We start from the raw sequence: 20,246 nt of genomic DNA, 5'->3' as shown, positions 1-20,246 counted from the left end.
CACATAAAATATACCCATGTAGAATGGTTTGGGTTTACCTTTACGTCGCGTTCCACTTGATAGGGCTTGATAGTAAGAGGGTCCACCAAACTTCATTCAACATGGCTAGAGATTAGTTATGCAAAATTTTTTGATATGGAGATGGTCCAAGTCTGACTATATAGTGCAATTACGTATAATATGAGATATATGGAGTACAAGAATACAGGGGAGGGCTGCGGATTGCAGACCACTACCGAAAAAGACTATCAGACACAGAATAATTACTAGGGGTGTGAGAGCTGCGCCCTGCTGTTCCTAGAAGGGAGAGCAACTACTGGCAGCCATTTTGGTTTGGAATAAATATATATATATATATATATATATATATATATATATATGCCGATATCCAGGAGTCCCAGTACATAAAGAGCGCTGCAAAACATTTTGTATAGTCATGCCATTTTTCTCTAAATCTACGCTCCTTTTGTGACATGAGCATTTATATCGGTAACCTTGCAAGGATTCTGAACAAAATGGCTGACATTCCTATATGGTGTAGTGGACTATCCAACCAGTACAGGCTGTTAGAGTAGTTGCCCTCACCAGCATCTAAAAACCATTTTGGGCGTCAGACCAGTTAAACTGGGCAACCCCTGGAGAACCCCTTTAAATTGTGCATGGGCCCTTTAATACTCATAAACAAAGTTGCATTGGATAAAATAAGAAGTCGACTGAAGCTGCTATCTGATCAGAAGTCTCTGTGGGGTCCCGGTCGTCTACACATAGTAGAGAGGCGGCCATTTTGTTTACTCAGTATATGATTGACAGCTAAGGAAAGTGGTATCCATCGCTAGGCTGCACTCTTAATACATGCTACCTGCAAAATGGCCGTTCCACTGGGTGTAAACCAAAGACGCACAGTAAAATCACCATCTGGAGCTATATAAATATTTGGCAACCATTTAAACATGGCTGCCTCTCATTAAATCTTAGTGAATGCTTAACAAGCAAATACTGAAGAGAGCTGTGACAGTCACAGGCCATGTCTTGTATGTGTCCCCACAGCAATGGCGGGGCTATGAGGAGAGGTCTGAAGAAGCCTCCTAACTGGACGTTACAGCTGTCCCGCTGCCCAAACTCAGGATAAACTGCTGACAGTCCTGAAGCGTACGTTTATCCCCAAGCTTCTCCAGGGTTCGGGCCGCTTCAGCCAACATGCCCACTCTTTGTCCTGGGGCAGATAGGAATGTAGGGGGTAGGTAGCGGCAAGCTAAGAGAAGAGCTTCAGCATGCTCCCGGGTTGGTAGGCTCGCCTCACAGGCCCCTGGTGGAAAGAGAGGAATACAGAATATTCACAGGACATCGCAAGTCACATCACACGGCTGAGGCTCCATATACACAAACTGATGCTCTGCTAGTCAGCCAATGTGGAAAGGAGAAGGTGAGTTATCATTTCTATGGCTAGTGTGTCATTATCCTGTACCCCAAATGTCAGCATGCCATTGTCCAGTACCCCAAGTGTCTGGTGTCCTTGTCTTGTACACTGATACTCAGTGTGTCCTGTACCCCAAGTGTCATTATCCTGTTCCCCAAATGTCAGCATGTCATTGTCCAGTACCCCAAGAGTCCGGTGTGCTTGTCCTGTACCCCAAGTGTCATTATCCTGTTCCCCAAATGTCAGCATGTCATTGTCCAGTACCCCAAGAGTCCGGTGTGCTTGTCTTGTACCCCAAGTATAAGTGTGCCCTGTACCCCAAGTGTCATTATCCTGTACCCCAAATGTCAGCATGCCATTGTCCAGTACCCCAAGTGTCCGGTGTGCTTGTCCTGTAAACCAAGTATCAGTGTGTCATTGTCCTGTACCCTATGTGTCAGCTTTTCATTATCCTGTACCCCAAGTGTCAGCATGGAATTGTCCTGTACCCCAAGTGTCATTATCATATACCCCAAGTGTCAGCATATCATTATCCTGCACCCCAAGTCTCAGTGTGGAATTGTCCTGTACCCCAAGTGTCATTATCATATACCCCAAGTGTTAGTGTGTCATTGTCCTGCACCCCAAGTGTCAGCATGTCATTATCCTGTACCCCAAGTATCAGTGTGTCATTGTCCTGCACCCCAAGTGTCAGCATGTGATTGTCCTGCACCCCAAGTGTCAGCGTGTCATTATCCTGTACCCCAAGTGTCAGCGTGTCATTGTCCTGTACCCCAAGTGTCATTGTCCTGCATCCCAAGTGTCATTGTCCTGCACCCCAAGTGTCATTGTCCTGTACCCCAAGTGTCAGCGTGTCATTGTCCTGCACCCCAAGTGTCATTGTCCTGTACCCCAAGTGTCATTGTCCTGCACCCCAAGTGTCATTGTCCTGCACCCCAAGTGTCAGCGTGTCATTGTCCTGCACCCCAAGTGTCATTGTCCTGTACCCCAAGTGTCATTGTCCTGCACCCCAAGTGTCATTGTCCTGCACCCCAAGTGTCATTGTCCTGCACCCCAAGTGTCAGCGTGTCATTATCCTGTACTCCAAGTGTCAGCGTCATTTCCCTGTACCCCAAGTTTCAGCGTGTCATTGTCCTGAACCCCAAATATCAATGTGCCATTATCTTGTACCCCCAGTGAACTAAACACCTATGTAACCAGGACAATGTTTCCTCCCCCGCCAGTAAACAATAAAAGTTCACATTCAATGACAGTAAGCAGAGATTCTGAAAAGTATATTAAAAATGATATAAAACTTTTCACCATACGACCAATAAAGTTTATTTGCTGAACAGTGATGTTGGCTTCACTTGCACACATTAGGCCTCTTTGCCCATAACAACCAATCAGAGTGGAGCTTACATTTTCCAAGCTGGAATATATAAATGTGATATGGCCTCTGATTGGTTGGAGTTGAGATGATTAGTTTCTATGGACCAATCAGGTATTAGATGTTATATCTGTAGTACAGATTGGAAAATGAAAGCATTGATCTGTCTGGTTGCTATGGGCAACTGTCTGCCCTCTATCGATGACCCTAGGGGGTGCGGCCATATTTGTCTACCACTATACATGTGTATTACACAGAGAGGCAGCTGCAGTCAATTCTTCTCAAAGTGATTTAATAGAAAGATCCAACGCCAGATATATAATATATAATATATATATATATATTAACACGCACTCATACATGACGTCTGCCTCCATTACACACAAATCGCATGTGACATACAAAAAAAACCATTGACTTCTTGGGTCAGACTGTAAGGGAGACGTGAAGGCTCCCTCGAAGATAAACAGATATGCTCTGTTATGCCTACTGCAGGGCCTTAGATATTAAAACCCCGGCATATGGTGGAAAAATGGCTCCGAGTTGGTCCAGTCCACACGTTGTGACCAAATAAGGGACCCGTACGAAGATTATTTGTCAAAACTGATCCTCCTCTCCTGTGTTTCTGGGGCTGCATTGCAGCCGTACACACAAAAAATAAAGAAAAAACAAATATATTGCAATATAATTTTCTCTGCTACACAAAATAAAAGTCCCTTCTGTGTCGACTTCCTGCATAGACTCCTCTCTCTGCTCAGACATGTCCGCCATGCTGCAAGGGGCAGAAAAGTGGAACCCGACATGTACGGGACAGTTCTCTTTAAGTGTCGTCACTGATGGACGGTTACTGACAGGGCAGGGTCGGGAGGGTCACGCTGCAGCTAACAAGCCGCGTTATATCTGCAAATGAAAGAGAAGTAGCTTCAGTATCAACTGCTCTAACACCTCGTATATCTGCCCCACACCAAGGACATGCATTGCACACTATGAAAATGGAGACATCTGACCCGATGGGCAAGCATGAGGGTGTATTCACATGCGACAGATTGGTTGCAATTGTCCCACTCACATGAATGGAGCATGCATAGATCCTTGGGGCCGATGTATTAATAATGGCGTCTAGTCCTACAGTCTGTGCCAGAGTGATATATGTGGAATTTATTAAGATGCACCTTGAAGTGGTGTGCCAGGGGCGGGCATAAAGCTCAATTATAATTTGCGCCAGTTTTGGGCCCCACCTTCCTCTGTGACATGAATTGTGGAAAGGCACAACTTTAGGGCCCCTTCACACGGCATAAGCGCTCGTCTCACTCCGAGCCATACACGCGAGCGCTTCTAAACACTTCCCATTTACTTCAATGGGAGCGCTCGTAAAGCCGGATAAATCCCTGCATCCCTACGCATTTACCTCCAAAACAACCGCATTCGGATTATCAGAATTGTTTTTCAGTCGCAGATATTTGGGCAGCAAATCTGCAACATGTGAATTTACCCTCGGTGGGTCCAAGCAGCATGCATGGACTTTTTAACGGTGTTGAAATGCAAAGCCATGATGTACATTAACAGGCATGGCACTTTTGTGATACATTCAAAATGTATGATGGGAAATTTAAATATTCCCTCCCTATATGTTCCACAGTTGCTAAACGACACCAAAATTAATTTGGGCTGTTTGCTTGGCAACAGGCCGAAGTGACCACGATGGATCCTTAGATAGGATATCATAGTGTGATCATTGGAGGACCGACCTTCAGGACCCTCACCATTCCGCATTGTTTATGTCCCCCTTTAAATTTACATTCAGTTGACACTCATATCTGCCCACATCTATTTAAGCCTCTATTTGGGTCCCGTTTTTGACACCTATTTTAACATGGTCATGTCACCTTATTAATAAAGTTCCCAATAAGCAGCAATCCACCAACAAGGTAGTCGCCATTAGTATTAATATCATGCACTACGTGTCATCAAGCTGGGTTACAGTACAGGATCCTAGATCTCTTCTTCTGGGAAACATTTAAGACCTCTTACGGGACCCCTCCATCAAAGAGATTTTCCAGGATTTATATATGGATGACCTATAATTACAATAGGTCATCAAAATATGATTGGTGGGATTCCAAATCCTGGACTCCAGGTGAAGATGACGTCACTTTTTTCGGTCACGCAGTAGAGCAGCAGCTCAGTCCTATTTGAGTGAATGTTTCTTAGCTGCAATACCAAGCCCAGCCACTATATAATGTATGGCACTGTGCTTGGTATTCACTCACCTGAATGCTGTAGCCTTTTTATCCAGCTGATCTGTGGGGGTCCTGGGTGTTGAACTCCCACCAATCATATAGTGATGACCTATCCTTGGGAAAAGCCCTTTAAATGTTTCCACTTAGAAAGAGATAATTGATCTGCATTGCCTCTCTGTTATCATGCTTTATTAACCCTTTCAGTATGTGTCAGAAGGGTTAATCAGGAGGATACGGCTAAAGTATAAAAATAATGGTGCACAGAGACATAATCGGCTTCGAGGTGTCATTTGTTTTTGCCAGAGAGGGATGTTACTGGTTGCACCACTTTTTATACAGGACCACACTGGCGGTATGTGTGCATCAACATGGCGGCATGTGTGCGTCAACACGACATGCCGATGTTGTCCATGATGCTACAAGCTTTGGCTCAATGTCATTTAGTAACCTACCTTCTTTACTTGAAGGAGCTACCCTCCTGCGAAGGCTCCGGTCCAGCAGCTGGTGTGTCCGTGTTGGACTTGCACCCGCCATGAGCCGAGCTGTGGCTTCATGAAGAAAGACCTGAAAGATCACAACAAAGCCCATTGTAAAAGCTGAGTTATGGGACACCATGATGGTAATAATAAAAGCATTTTGGGGTCATTTGCTATCTTAGAATGCAATTCATACAATGATGATACCCCAGTATGATGGGTCCTACCACATGGCACTCACCCTGCGCATGGCGGGCCGGAAGGATTGTGCTAATCTACGTAAACTACTGAGATCTAGCTGGAAGCCCCTGAGCTCCTGGGGTGACGCCGGGTGGATGTGACTCGGCTGCTTCCCTGTAGGGCTCTGCTGCTGTTGTTGCTGCCAGATATTGGTCCTGGTCACCAGGAGAAGGTCACACATGAGGAACTGCACTGCCTGAGACATGGAAGGAGGAAAAAACATCTGTAAGATATAACCACTAGAGAGCGCTCCGCAGCAATCATCAGGGTCACAATTACAGACACTGGAATATAAAAATGTAAATGTAAGTGTAGAAAGATGATAGACAGACAGACAGATAGAGATAGATAGATAGATAGATAGATAGATAGATAGATAGATAGATAGATAGATAGATAGATAGATAGATAGATGGCAATAAAATCTATGTATGCAGATTTCCATCCTCCTATACACACACACACACATACACACACACACCCTATGTGATATTAACACAGGTTCTGTAGTTACCTCTTACTCCATCCGCATGGTTAGCCATGGTTTAGGGGTCGTAGGTCAGACGCTGCCTCTGTACTGCACTGCAGATACATTGCACATAGAGAATAGAACATGCAATGCAACTACAATGCACCACAGCCACAGAGATAGCAGAGTTTGTCCTTGGCAAAATCAGATCTGTAGAATCCATGAAGGCTTTTACCCCATTTGTTCCTCACCTTATCCACATTGCTGTTAGTAGAAGTATTGGCGTTCAGGCTGTCTCGGAGGAATCCGCTGGCCTTCTCACACTGACCCAGGCTGACCTGTGTGCTGTCCTGCTTCCCAAAGAGAGTCCGCACTGCTTTGAAGGTGTACAGAGCAGCTTTTGGCAACATGTTCCTATAGAAGATACAGTATATAATTAAATATATCATATGTATACAGTATATTATTATGTATATCAGTATGTGATTAAATACATCTTATGTCATCTTCTTATTTGGTAGCTGGACTGACAACTAAACCATGAACTTAGCTCAGATAAGATAGGTCATGACATATCAGCTAGTTGAAGAGACCACAGCATTTGGGTGACTGCTGCGGCCTTTTCACTGGATACCGAGCACAGCGTCATACAGTACATTGTATAGTGGCTGTGCTTAGTATTGCAGCTCAGACTCATTCACTTGCATGGGACTTAACTGTTGCTGTACAATGTGACCGATGAACTACCTCCAATCACAGGTTGATCCTAATAGATCATTAATATGTAAGTCCTGAATAACGCCTTTAATGGTTACAGCCCCTTGGAAAGAGAGAAAGCAACTACAACATAATACAATACTATAACACACATTTTGGAATTAACCCTTTGTACTCACTCTGAGGCGTGAAGTGACTTGGGCATGTACTCTACCACCGGGTATAACCTCTGTGCCGCCTCATCGTCTCCTTGCAGCCAGTTAATAGCCACAATAATGATGGACGCCCACCATTTGGCGACTGGATCTGTGCCTGCGAAGGAAAAGAAGAGTGTGATGTGAAAATGTGAAGAAAAAAGTGAAAAATTCTAAGTTTTTCATGTACTGTCTGACACTTGGGCTAGGGCCACACTGAGACATGTTGTATGACAAAAAGTCACGTGCAACATGCAACATGTTTTTACAGCCAAAAAAAGTTGCATGACAGTAAGATGCACAACTGTTTCAGGCTACACAATGACTTGGGCCTTGTCTCCCAATGTGTGACCAAAGATTACCAAGTCGCCATGTAACTCCTTCACTAATGTTACTGAATGAAGTCGCAATGTGACCTCTAGGGTGCTACCACTACGACTTCTAGTCACCAAAACAGCAACTAGAAGTCACAGACATGGCAACACAAAGGTCACAATGTGATCCCATTCTAATATTAGTGAAGGAGCTGCAGGATGAGCCTACACGATGTCACACGATGTCCAAGTCCCATATAGCCATAACCTAAGTACTTCAACTGCAGCACAACTATTTGTCACGCGACGCATATGTGTGTGTGGAGCTCACCTGTGACAGCGGCCATACTGGAACTGATAGAGAAGGTGTGATTGGTGACAGCCGCGGCATCGGAGCAACCATTCAGTAACTGTAGATATTCCAGCGCATCAGAGAACTCACTATGGGGGACAAGAAACAGAATAAGTATACGCATAGAAACATGGCGGACGTATCAGAATAAGATCTACCCAATCTATAGACTCACCCCTCTCCTTCCGTCAGCGGTTTGCTTTGTTCCGGTTGGGCCACACAATACAGAGCCTTCTCCAGGAGATGTTCACGGAAAGCCTGAGTCACCTGAGCAAGAGGGTCCACTGCCCCCAAAGAAAAAACACAGGCCATTACCAATCTGGAAGGCTAGAACTACATGGTTGTGTACTCTACTTAATGGTATATGGGGTACGTTATATGCGCACCTGTACTGCCCGCGGTGCTGTATATCGTGTCTCGGGGAGAACTCCTCACACTCCAGTCACCATCTACGAAAAAGCGATGTCCTAGAGGATGGCACAGCCACTGCATGGCAGGAGGGATGGACACGCTCTGTGCCAAACACACCTGGCGGGCACTGCAGAGGAAGAAGCGCTGTAGGCGGGATTAAAGGGGAGACAAGTTTAGACCCAAGTAGGTGGGAAATGGCGGTAATGCTCAGTGGACATATATGGTCCCACACAGGGGGGTGACTTTGCTTTCCTTACCGCTAAGAAATGGAAGCGTCGGTGCAGGCTTGCTTTAACTCGCAACGCAGCCCCCACATAGATCTCCGCCAGCGTCGCCACTGAGAGGGTGTTTCCTGCACAGTCTGCTAGATTGACCGCACTCAGAGCCATATTGATAGCGGAGAGGTGACCTCCTGCATGTTTCCCTAATCACAAACACAGGATGAGACAACATGTCCTCCAGCCGCACTGATGCAGCATGGTCACTTCACTCATAGCCTTGCTCCCAGGCCTACCTGTCATGTTCAGCTGGTGCAGGTGATGGTAAACCAGAGCCGCCTCCATGCAGCTATTCCGCACGTCATCTTTAAGCTGGTGGTCTCTGCGGAAGCCCCCAGCCCGACCTGCCAGCCAGCGGCCCACCCACAGACGCTGTAATACATAGCGGATGATGCTCCATGTAAGGCTGCAGCAAAGATCGAAGTTGGAGGTGGGCAGGGGTCTTCCTAGGGCTTTAAGGGCTTTCCAGAGATGAAACGAGGCCTGAGCAAAGTCACCCTAGAGGAAGGACGGAGCAAAATGTTATTGTTGTGTGTACTTTAATAGGGCACTACTAGGAAAATGGAGGCCACCCTATAGGCAGTATCAGTTTATCTTGCAGTGTTACACCCCCCTTCAGTGGTCTAAGGGGTCATTCTAGACCCTGCACAGATCAATTGATCCAGCTACTGCAGATCCACTCCATTCAATAGGCACAGACTTGCAGTACCCAGGTGCCACCACTATAGATTGAATGGGGCTGTTGTGCTAGGCCTGTGCAGAGTAGCTAGAACTACAGCTGATCTGTGCGGAGTGTCAGATCCCCACCAATCAATATAAAAAATTGCCAGAGGGTCGGAGAACCCCTTTAACGTTCGGAACACCTGCCTTGACCTTGTCCAGGTCACACAGTGGCGAAATTAATTACTACAAAGAGCCACAATAAGTTAGGCTAGGTCCACACAGAGGTCCAAAGAAAATAAGAAGCACCCTGCTCAATCTTGCCGTGGATTCCCTGGCCGATCCAACCCCAAGACTTGCGGTGATTAACCCCATTGTGTCTGGGATTAATCAGCAAGCAAATACACAGCCTCAAATTCTTCTCCAAATTCCTCCATGTGTGCTAGCCTTATGTAGCTCAGCCTGTAGGACATGATCAGGGCAGGTTTTCCATTCACTGACACAAAGCAGAGCTCTAGTAATTGGAAAGCATCCGAAATACAACCAGAATCTCCTTTTATTGTCTGTTTCCCACTGATATCACATTTTAAGGTTATTTCCTTTCATCTTACCCGAGAGAGATCGATATCAGCTTGCTTACGATGACGCCAGAACATCACAGACGATTCCGAGTGCAGGCGTGTGACGGGCTCACCATAGATGAAGAGCCGGATGAACACGGCCAGGACAATGATGAGGTTGATGGGCCAGAGAAGAGCAGATGGACTTAACCAACTAAACCACGAGGACGTCTCTGCATGGAGCCAAGATACATCACATATAGACCGTGCTAATCCAGGCAGCACCCCCAAATCCTTCAGAATATACAGAATTTACCTGAGCCGAGTCCCAGCATACTTCTACCACTCCCATGAAAAGTGGAACTGCCAGCGGCCTCCTGACTTGAGGATCCTCCCATCAAGAATGACAAAGGGTTAAAGGAAAGGCAGAGAAATACGAAAACACAAAGGGCCATGCGAGACCGATCCAGCATCCCGGTACTGGGAGGAGATGGCATCTCTTGCTTGACATGTACCTAAAACATCAATGTACAGTGGGATAGTTAGCTCTCTGGCGGTAAATGCTACACCCCATGTATCGTTTCCTCCCAAAATGCTACCCCTCCACTGTCCACTGTAATTGTTTATGTAAAATAGGGTATATAGTGAATATAGGGGGGACATAGGTGGTCACCTTGGCTTCATCGCTGAAGGGGCTCTCCGGCTCTGAGTCACTGTTACACTGAGAGAGGGGGCTGCCAGTGTGCGATGGGGAACCAACATCTGACGGAGGTGGAGTGAGGACATCCATTTCTGCTTTCATTCCATCTATATTGACCCCGGTGTTGGCGACAAGATCCTTTAACGTGTCTGCAGAGGAACAGGTTAGGTGTTACCAAAAGACTTAACACACACCCTGCAGTGCTGAGTAGGGGGCTCTCTAGTCTAGTGCTCTCCTCTGTTCTGCTCCGCCTCCTCCCCTCTCACAGCATGCAGTCTCAGACACAGAGAGACAAGCTGCAGCTGCATCTCCCTCCTCAGATTTTTGGGGAAGACTAAAGTTCTGTGAGCACACCAGTTCACTAGCTCATAAAATGGTGCCTTATGGACTATAACCCAAGCAATGTCATGTGAATCAGTGAATGATGGACCGTCCTAAACTCATATGAAATGAATCCCCCACGTACGGACAGAAAGTCGCCCTTACTGTTTTTCTGAGCTGCCATTTTCAGCATCATGTTTTCCTGTTTCAGCTTCACATTGCTTTGCTGCAGATAGCGAATATAGTCGATGGCCTTCTTCAAAATGGCCGATTTATTCAGCTACAAACAGAAAAAGCAGAACTGAGATCACCATCTTCTATTAATCTCCATTTACCACCATTAAAGATCCACAAAGATGTGACTGATCGGCCATCACATCGTTACATAAGCGCTGGCTGTGTTTTTGGGTCTGTCACGTACCTTGGCCTCCGTTCCCACCACAAGATCTTTGAGTTCAATAATTTTGTCATTGATAGAAGACCTGTAGCGTTTTTCTATGGCATTGTGCGCGGTCCGTTTTTCTCCTTTACTGTTCAGCATGGCCATCTTGCCGTTGGCATTCAAACGGTTAATTGGGAGTTTGTCAGTGTCCACCATCACTGGCACGGTGGTTAAAATGGTCCCGCTGCTCACAAGGGTCTAAAAATTAGGAACAAAGCAGCAGTGAATGAAGCAGGGTCCTATGTACTCCTATGCAATTCACAGTTAACCCTATCTTCCCCTCCTTACAGTCATTCTGATAGGGATTTAGGGAGAAGCGATACGGGCTGCTTGTATGCAAGGAAAAGTGCTGAGGAAATTGACCTTGTCCGTTTTAGCTTTTTGAGTCGGGGGGGGGGTGCTTTAAGTATTTGCTTTGCCTGAAAGGCACTTATACTATAAACTTCTCAAGTGCTCTCTGGCTTCCCCTCATGGCTGTGACTCCAGATCTAGCAGAGATGTCTTCATCATCAAGTGTCATAGTCTGAGCGCCAGAAGCTTTATAGGCGGGGCATCTTATAGCTTAATGAAGTCAGAAAATATGGTTTTGCCTGGAACATTCCCCTACTTATGTAAGTGGTTCTGTACCTGCAGCTGCATCCCCCTCCTCTGTGTTTAGTATACTGATTTGTGTTTTACTCTAAATGGGTTTTGTTGGCTGAAGAGGTTTGCTATGTACATAGAGCCTGCGGGCAGGGAGAGAGGCCTGGTTGGTGCATTTGGACTACTTCTAAGCTACTCACCTGCAGGGGAGCAGTCTGTATGGTGGTGCTGGTCGGTGTGGTTTTGACGCCGGTCATCCCCGTTGTGTCAGCCTTCACGGCAGTAAGCAGCAGAGACTCAGCTTTGATGAAATGAGGTTGGAGCAGAACCTGCCAAGAGAGGTCAACTCAATAACACTATTCATGGGGCCACCAACTAAAAACCTGTCAAGGACTACTCACTCACCGGAACCTGCTGGATCTGTGAGGTTATGGAAGCTGCACTGGTGGTGGTCAAGAACTGGGGTGACAGGCTCTGGGTGTTGATAGTCAGGGGTTGGGGTGAAGAGTGGGTCTGCAGAGGTTGGGCAGCCACAGTCTGCAGGGCTGGGGCCTGGGTCACAACGTTCTGAAGCGTCTGGCTTACAACACATTGCAAGGGTTGAGTGGCAATGCTCTGCAGCGGCTGGGCTGAGATGCTCTGCAAAGGCTGACCTGTAGTACTCGGCTGAGACGGAACGCTTTGTGCTGCTGCAAAATATGGAATTTTATATATTACAGAAAAATCCACATTGATAATATAGTCTTCCTGCAGCATGGCTATCGACAACCCAACCAGTCACCCCATTATTACCTGTGTAGGGGGGCTGCTCAGCATATCCAGTCACAGGCTGGGTGTTATACTGAGGTTGCATGGGTGTCACCAAGTTCTTTCCAAAAGTCATACCCTGCATTTTCTGTGGCACCGCTGTCGGTTGCGGTTTGCTCTGTGAGTGTTGGGCAGGGGGACAGATTTGCATGGGTTCATCCTTCAACAAGTTCTGCACCCCGAGTTTCAGCTGCTGTGTGAGATTGTCCTGTGGTTGGGACACAGTAGGTGGACTTTGGAAATTAGGCGTGGAATGGGGGAACATCTTCATAGGGGTTGAGTTTGTAGGCGCTGCCAATAATCCCTCCAGGGAGCTGAGCGCTGCACCTCCAGCAAGGTCCACATTAGGGGCCACATCCTGAGTGGGGGCACTGACCGATCCAAAGGGGCCATCAAAAAACCCGGAGAAGTCATTGTCCTGATTGTGGATGAGCTGAAGCATATCTGGAGAGACAAAGAAGACAAACATGAATGACCTATACATTCACTTTAGTTTTACAGGCTATTTTGTGGACAATGGGGGCTGCCACCCCCCTACCCATTAGAAACAGGGGCCATTTGGCACAGAAATAACTGGCCATCAGTCTCAAATTCACCATAACAACGACTATTCATTCGCCTCCCATTTATGTTTCTTCAATAGGTTGGAGATAAGTAGCCTTCAGATACCTCCGGCATTACTGTCATGGAAAAAGTGAAGGGATGACACAAGATGCAATGTGTAAGAGCCTTGTACCCCTGGACAAGAAACATCAGGAGACCATCACCCCCACCAAAATGGGGCCCTACTGATTTGCACAGGATTCGCCGAGACCTCCTATTCCTATTCTGACCATTACAGTGACTCCGGGTGGGAGCATTGTTCCACTAGTTACATGACTTCGCTTCAGCAGTTTTTTGTATATGAAGTTTATAGGATTATTTGAAATTCTGAAACACTGGTAGATACCTATAGAATTAGCATAGAGATATATCACTGCCTGTGCAGACATCGCAGCCACCATACTGACTCTACCGCCATTATGCTGATCCTGGTGCTGCCATTATATAAACCTTACCCACACTATACTGGCCCTTTCGTCACTCCAGTTGCCTCCCAACACTATACTGATTCTGCCATCACTATATTGTCCTTCCCACCACTATAAGGACCCTGCCTCCACTATACTGACTCTGCTGTCACTATACTGTCCCTGTCGTCGTTATAGTGACGACTATACTGACCCTGCTGCCACCACTATACTGACTCTATTGCCATTACATTGACCCCTCACAAAACCAAGAGGCAGGCCCTTATGCGCTAAACTACAGGGGATACCCTACTAATAGGATATTGGGACAATCAGCAGAAATTCTGAATATTTCTAATGTTTCTGTATAACTATAATACTATTCTTGGGACAAGACGATGGATTAAGGGGGAGAATAAAATGTCAATGGATTATTTATTTTATACGAAAATTTCAGGTTAAGGTTGGAAGACTTATATGATCTCTTAGGTGTATATATATATATATATATATATATATATATATATATATATATATATATATACATATATTTCTGGGGCCCGAATGCAACATCTGTAATGAGGCCCGCAATTACCATGTGCAATATAAATGTGCTTGAAGCACCCGGGCCTGGTTGTGACTGCTAACCCTGTACCCAATGAGTACAGGTGACAATATATACAGTAGTTACCTTTATAATACTTTAGGCGTTACATATATATATATATATATATATATATATATATATATACATATATATATAAATGTATGTACCCCAGGGGTATAACTTGAGGGGTTCAGAGGGTGCACCTAAACTCCATAAGGGGTCTCTTTCCAACGTGAATAGACCAGTACATTATAGTTGGGGTGCCTGGTACAGATCGTGCATTAGGGCCCTGGAGCTTCATGTTACACCTCTGATGGCCCCAAATGTATAAAAAAGCAGTACAACGATATCATATAATAAAGTGTATACTAAGGGTATATACTACAGGGTACCAAAGTGATACCAAAGTCACATGTACAGTATATTTATAAGAAGAAATAGTACGGTATGATAAATTATATTTTTTAAGTAAATTTAAAAAAACAAAGTTCCATTTTGATTTGTTTTTGCCCAGTAAACTAAGTTACGGGTGCAGAAATCTACAAAGGTCTTTCGAGATGATTCTGTACCTTCAAAAGTGCACTCCATGGGCACGCTGCACAAGGGGGGAAGAGCCAGGCTCCCCGAATTCCCTTAGTCTCTCATTCCCAGACACCTAAGAGATGCTGCACTAAATGCTGTTGCTGCTGCAGATCTGACAAGTCAATGCCCTGGAGTCCTGTGCATCTATCTAGTGCTGTTTCTATTTTCCCACACCCTCCTCTTCCTCCTCCTTCTTGTGCGGCGGCTCCACCTCTAGTGGATGGAGTTATGGGGAAAGGAGAATGAATCAGAGCTGTGAGATGAGGTGACTGCGGAGGGCCAATCAGGGCGAGATATAAGAAGCAGCCCAGCCTGGCCATAGACTGAGGAGGAACCAGCCTTGTCTTTCAAGGTTACTAGCGTTCACTGGTGCTTAGGGTTATTATAGGACATTCACAGGCGGCCGTACACTACTCACCTATACACAAGTATTGTGCGGGAAAAGGCCACGAGGCTGTGCAATGCCACCGACATTGCAGGATCATCTACCAAATTAATAAAACTTGAGACTTGACGTATATATAGGAAGAAACGTAGCAGAGCCGAGGTTGCAATTTGGCAATAGGATAATATGTAATGCAAAACTTTACCATGCAATAATGCAATTCTTGCCACCTGCATGTAAGGAACATGTTTGTTTTTGGCGCCCATTTCATCCTTCCCCGGGTGTATTGCAAATTTCAGGTTTAGTGACACCGCTCAATTTCCACAGCTGCCCCCATCTTCCAGCAGAGCCCACTACTAGGCACCAGCCTCCCTAATAAATTGGAGAATTCCCTTTAAATGACACGTTCAGCTCTGCTGCACCGTCTGAATATAGAACATCCAATATTTGGCGAAGCAGAGGTCAGTGTCCACTACTCTACTAGTCTGACCTTTGTGAAGCAGACATTGCCCTGATATTTGCTTTTTCAACTGCAATAACATTTATTTTGACAGTACGGCGCCCAAGGTTTGGTAGGGTGAAAGGACTAAGGTGAATGAAGTCGGGCAGCCATATTGGGTGTCGCTGAGGAATGGATATACCGTAACTAAAGTCATGGCTTAGCTAATTAGTAAAACAAGAGTATGGGATGTTTTACTGAATAGGTAAGCGATCAGAATTTCTATTCATGGTTATCATGGTGGCCATATTGGAAGACGCCCAGCCCCTTTATTGGTATTCATCGCACTAACTTGTAACAACAGCCACATTCTCAGGGCAAAAGAGGAGCAGCCAGGGGCATAACTATAGGGGGTACAGGGGTAGTCAATACCAGGCCCTGGGACCTAAGGGGGCGCAAAGGCTTCTCTACATAAGATGATACATACAGATGGTAAGTGGGGGCCACATTACAGATTTTGTACTGGGGCCCTGGAGCTTCAAGTTACGCCTCTGGGATCAACCATGTTGGATTCGTTTTTTTTACCCAGCCCTTTGTCCATGCCAGGGATCCCCTCATGTCATAGACAAGTTCAGTATCGGACTGGCCCACCAAGGTACCGAGGAAACACAATAACGTTTCAGCAGAACATACCAAAATTGGAAGAGTGCTATGATCTATTTCCTGGGGGTTGTTGGATGGTGGACCACAAAAAATGACTTAACCCGGTGGAACCATGGACCCTCAGACTGACACTGGACATGTATTATGGCCATACGGGCTGAGAGGGTCCATCTGTTCCTGTCATGTGATGGTTGAGGGGGCCCTAATACAGATATTGCGTTGCGGCCTGGTAGCATCAAGCTGGTATGGGAAGGGGCAATCAGCCCACTGACACTTGGCACGTATAAACCAACTATCTGGGCACAGTTTGTGTTATTGTTGTGCTCAGGAAGGGCCGGGCCTATCTACAAAAGCCATGTTTACAACCCCGAAGCTGGACAATACCCCCTCTGGACGCTTCTAGTCAGGGGCAGGAAACCTGGCTCGGCAAAGCCTTTGTGATGTGTACCTGAGATAAACATGGGGCTTTGTGCGGCCAAAATCTCCTGACATAGCACAAATGGACTAAACTGGTCCCGGCAGACTGAGAAGGAAAGCGCCTTCATAGCTAAAAACCATCCATGAATATGACTCTCACCCAGCTTTCCTAAAGTCCGGAAAGGCAAATCATACAGGAGTTGTATTACAACACACCTAGACATCACTTTCTTACACGAAAGGTTGATGAGCTGATGTGGCGGCCATATTGGTGGTCACGCTGCTTTTCCATGACCCGAAATTACTAAGTTTTTACTATTGTAAAAAATAAAAAGCGCCCCCACATGACATTTATGTAAATTATAGAACTCCATTTTGATCTTCAGGTCACATGTCATGTCCGACAGATCTATAGGGTCATATGAGATATAGTTAGAGTCCCCTGACCCTCGCCCCATAAACCTTAAGTGTAAAAATCACTTCTTGCAGCCACCTTATAGTAAACACCACACAAAGAACGGCGGCCGACGGGGCGATCGTAAATCCAGCCAATAAAATGATACAGCTTAATGTCTGATTAACCCTGTCAGTGCCAACCAGGCCCTCCCCCAGAGCAAAATGGTAAAGGCGCCAAACCAACGGCGTTGGTACGCAACCAACATCAGAATACGACCGCGCCAAAAGCATAATAACATATTTACGGATAATTCTATCTGCCTCCGCCATTCGTTCGCACTTATATATATTTATGTACTTGCCCAATTGAAGATCCTAGAAACCATGGAGACACGATTAGGAGCAATTTTATTTCGGGGTCTAGTATATAACCTATTGGTAGTAAACAATACAAAAAGTCATGACGGCGGAAGAAATTTCGCTACCCAATTTTCTTTGCATAAAACGTAATTTCAGTTTAAGGGGAAGAGATGCAGAAATTAAAATTTCTCGATGCTGTGTCAACTAAATATTTTATAAGAATCACTGCACAGGGGTGTCGCTAAAGGGGGCCCAAAGACCCCCCTACAACATTGTCACTAAAGGGGGCCCAAAGACCCCCCTACAACATTGTCGCTAAAGGGGGCCCAAAGACCCCCCTACAACATAAGGCGGCGCTAGTGATATAGATAGCAGAGGGTAAATGGGTGCTCCATTACATATTTTACATTGGGGCCCAGGAGCTTCACATTACACCTCTACCCCTTTGCGTTGCGGCCCGGCGCCCATGTACAGGGTATTGCTGACAAACAGCTCAGCACTAGAACACTGACCGACAGTAACCCGACGTGATGTCACTAAAGGGGCGGAGCCTCAGCCAGCAGCCCTTAGGAAGCTTTCAGGATTCCACATAGACAAGACGCACATGGAGAACCAGAAATACACCCTTTATCCTAAAGACACCCTACATCCCTCCGACCCTTCCTAATTCTGTGGATCGTGTCCGAGAAATGCTGCCATAGCCTCAGCTATAAGCCCATAGCAGTACAGTTGCTGTAGAACTATAAGCCTCAGCATGTCGTGGTACTACAATAAACATGTTCCCTGTGTAGCATTAAAATTCTTGCCCCATCACCAGCAATTACCATATGAAATACAAGTAACAGGGCGGCGACTTGTGCCACGCACTGGAACGTGTAAGGCTGGACGTTGCGTGGACTTTGCCGCAAATGTAGTCCATAGTAGTTTGCAAAAAAATTACAAGACTGCCCGACACCCTATAGCGCGAAAAGAAAGTCCTGTGGCTGAAATTGCACAGGAAAGTCGTGTCACGTGTCCCGAAACGCGCGACATCCTTACAAAAACCACATAAGCAAAGGCCAAACAATGCAATGAAGACACCAGAAGGTCCCCAGTCCTGCAGCACTCAACTCTTTAAGGCTTCTTGCTGCCACCTGTCACTCACACTATAGCCCTGGCGCCTATTAAGTTGTCTAGGTCACCTACCATCTATGTCGCTCAGCAAGGCGTTGTCTATGTCACTGCTCTCATGCAGAGACAGCGAGGGGTCCAGGTGGTCCAAGGAGCTCTCATCAAATGCAATGCCGTTCATTTTGATACTTTGTATTCCTCTTCTTCTTCCAGGAAGGGTCCTCAAGATCTCTGGCCTGTACCAGGCATGGGCATTATTCCCATAGGAAGTCTTTGTAATGGACTGGTCACAGGTAGGGGGTCTAATGTGAAAGCCCCCCCATATCTAGAACAAGCACCAAGGAAGTTCAGGCAAACTGTAGCTGCTTGGAGCTGGCAAAGGCAGTAGGAGGCGCATTGAGGTGCAGGCTCTGCCCAGTACACCCCCTGCACCCAGCCACCTCCCCCCATATCCTGGCCCTGCCTCCTTCCTCCCATAATATCCTGGACTCACCTCCCCCCCCCCAATCCTGTACTGCAAGCAGAGCCTGTATACAGCAAGTCCAGGAGCCTTGTTAACCCTCACCCTGCAAGAAACGGCAGCCACATCTGATACTATGTAACACGTCACATTGCACTTTGTTATATTACAATACTTTATATCATATTACATTATACAATAACATTCCTGTAATCTGGCATCAATGTGATCGGATACTGGATTATCGAGTGTTCTGGAGGATCTAAAAGTCGCTTGTAAGCAAAACTGTCAAGAAATTGTTGGATTTTCTGGATTGGCAGATATAACATTAAGGATAATATGTTGCTTTGTTACTTCATCTTCTGCTGATGACGTAATTAAAAACAGTGACATCATCATCAACTCAAATCATCATCAATGTGGGCACCTCAGAGCCGCAGAGATGAGATACCATAGACCCTGCCATCCGGATTCATTTCCTGTTAGACCACCATGAGATTATATAAAATGGCAGACTAATAAATGAACGCCAGCATGGATTCTCCGTAGGGGGAGTTGTAGGTCAATATGACTTGCCCTTGGAAAATGAGAATGTTAGATCAGTAAATTCTACAGATCAGGTGCAGCACAGGAGAAGTACTAAAGAGTTTAAAGGAAATGTCTCACCACACTCAGCATATCAACCCTGTCCTGCAGATAGATGGGTTTAGTGTTTTCCCCCTTGTCAATCGCGGCCTCCATCGCCAAGATATCGACATTTCGAAACGATTCCGTTATCGGGCCAGCAGAGCTTATCAGCACCGGGACAGCAGCAGTCAGCATCGGGAATGACATCCGAGGACTGACTGCTGGCCTGATGCTTGTGCCCAGCTCTCCTTCCATCTGCCCCGTACCCCTCTCTGGCCCAGCTCTCCTTCCATCTGCCCCATACCCCTCTCTGGCCCAGCTCTCCTTCCATCTGCCCCCGTACCCCTCTCTGGCCCGCCCCGAGGACTGACTGCTGGCCCAATGCTGGCGCCCTGTGTCTAGTAGCCAGTACATCGATGCCCCCATCCATCCTCCCAGTGCTGCCCCCCAGCTCTTCTTACATCTGCCCCATACCCCTTCTCCCTGCCACACGACTAGGCCTCACCTCGGCGCTCTCAATCTAGCCGTTTGCGTTCAGGAGGAAAGAAAGATTCTCGCACTGGAAGCCATGGCCGGTACAGAGAACGGAGACTGGAAGGAAGAAAACAGCACACACCAGGGCTCAATAAAGGGTCCTGAAA

The 20,246-nt window shown here is 46.3% G+C and overlaps 1 protein-coding gene across 2 annotated transcripts; it reads right to left on the bottom strand.

Moving 5' to 3' along the window:
- Window positions 1-341: 341 nt before the first annotated feature.
- Window positions 342-18,886, bottom strand: SREBF1 (sterol regulatory element binding transcription factor 1). 2 transcript variants are annotated; one of them, XM_075285224.1, is made up of 19 exons: window positions 18,594-18,886; window positions 12,535-12,993; window positions 12,148-12,431; window positions 11,943-12,071; window positions 11,140-11,358; window positions 10,884-10,998; window positions 10,371-10,546; window positions 10,014-10,212; window positions 9,749-9,930; window positions 8,714-8,975; window positions 8,457-8,623; window positions 8,175-8,343; window positions 7,964-8,072; window positions 7,768-7,877; window positions 7,108-7,240; window positions 6,463-6,625; window positions 5,744-5,938; window positions 5,479-5,590; window positions 342-1,306 (listed from the first exon to the last, which is right to left on the bottom strand). In XM_075285224.1, exons 1-19 carry the CDS (start codon window positions 18,697-18,699, stop codon window positions 1,086-1,088), a joined length of 3,510 nt encoding a protein of 1,169 aa, XP_075141325.1. In that variant the 5' UTR covers window positions 18,700-18,886; the 3' UTR covers window positions 342-1,085. The 2 variants fall into 2 exon arrangements, with proteins under 2 accessions (XP_075141325.1, XP_075141327.1); XM_075285226.1 differs by lacking the exon at window positions 342-1,306 and adding an exon at window positions 2,749-3,686.
- Window positions 18,887-20,246: the final 1,360 nt, after the last annotated feature.

Source organism: Leptodactylus fuscus, chromosome 8, assembly GCF_031893055.1.
Source record: "Leptodactylus fuscus isolate aLepFus1 chromosome 8, aLepFus1.hap2, whole genome shotgun sequence".
NCBI lineage: Eukaryota > Metazoa > Chordata > Amphibia > Anura > Leptodactylidae > Leptodactylus > Leptodactylus fuscus.
The sequence above is the reverse complement of the archived record's forward strand: the minus strand, read 5'-3'. Positions and strand labels throughout refer to the sequence as shown.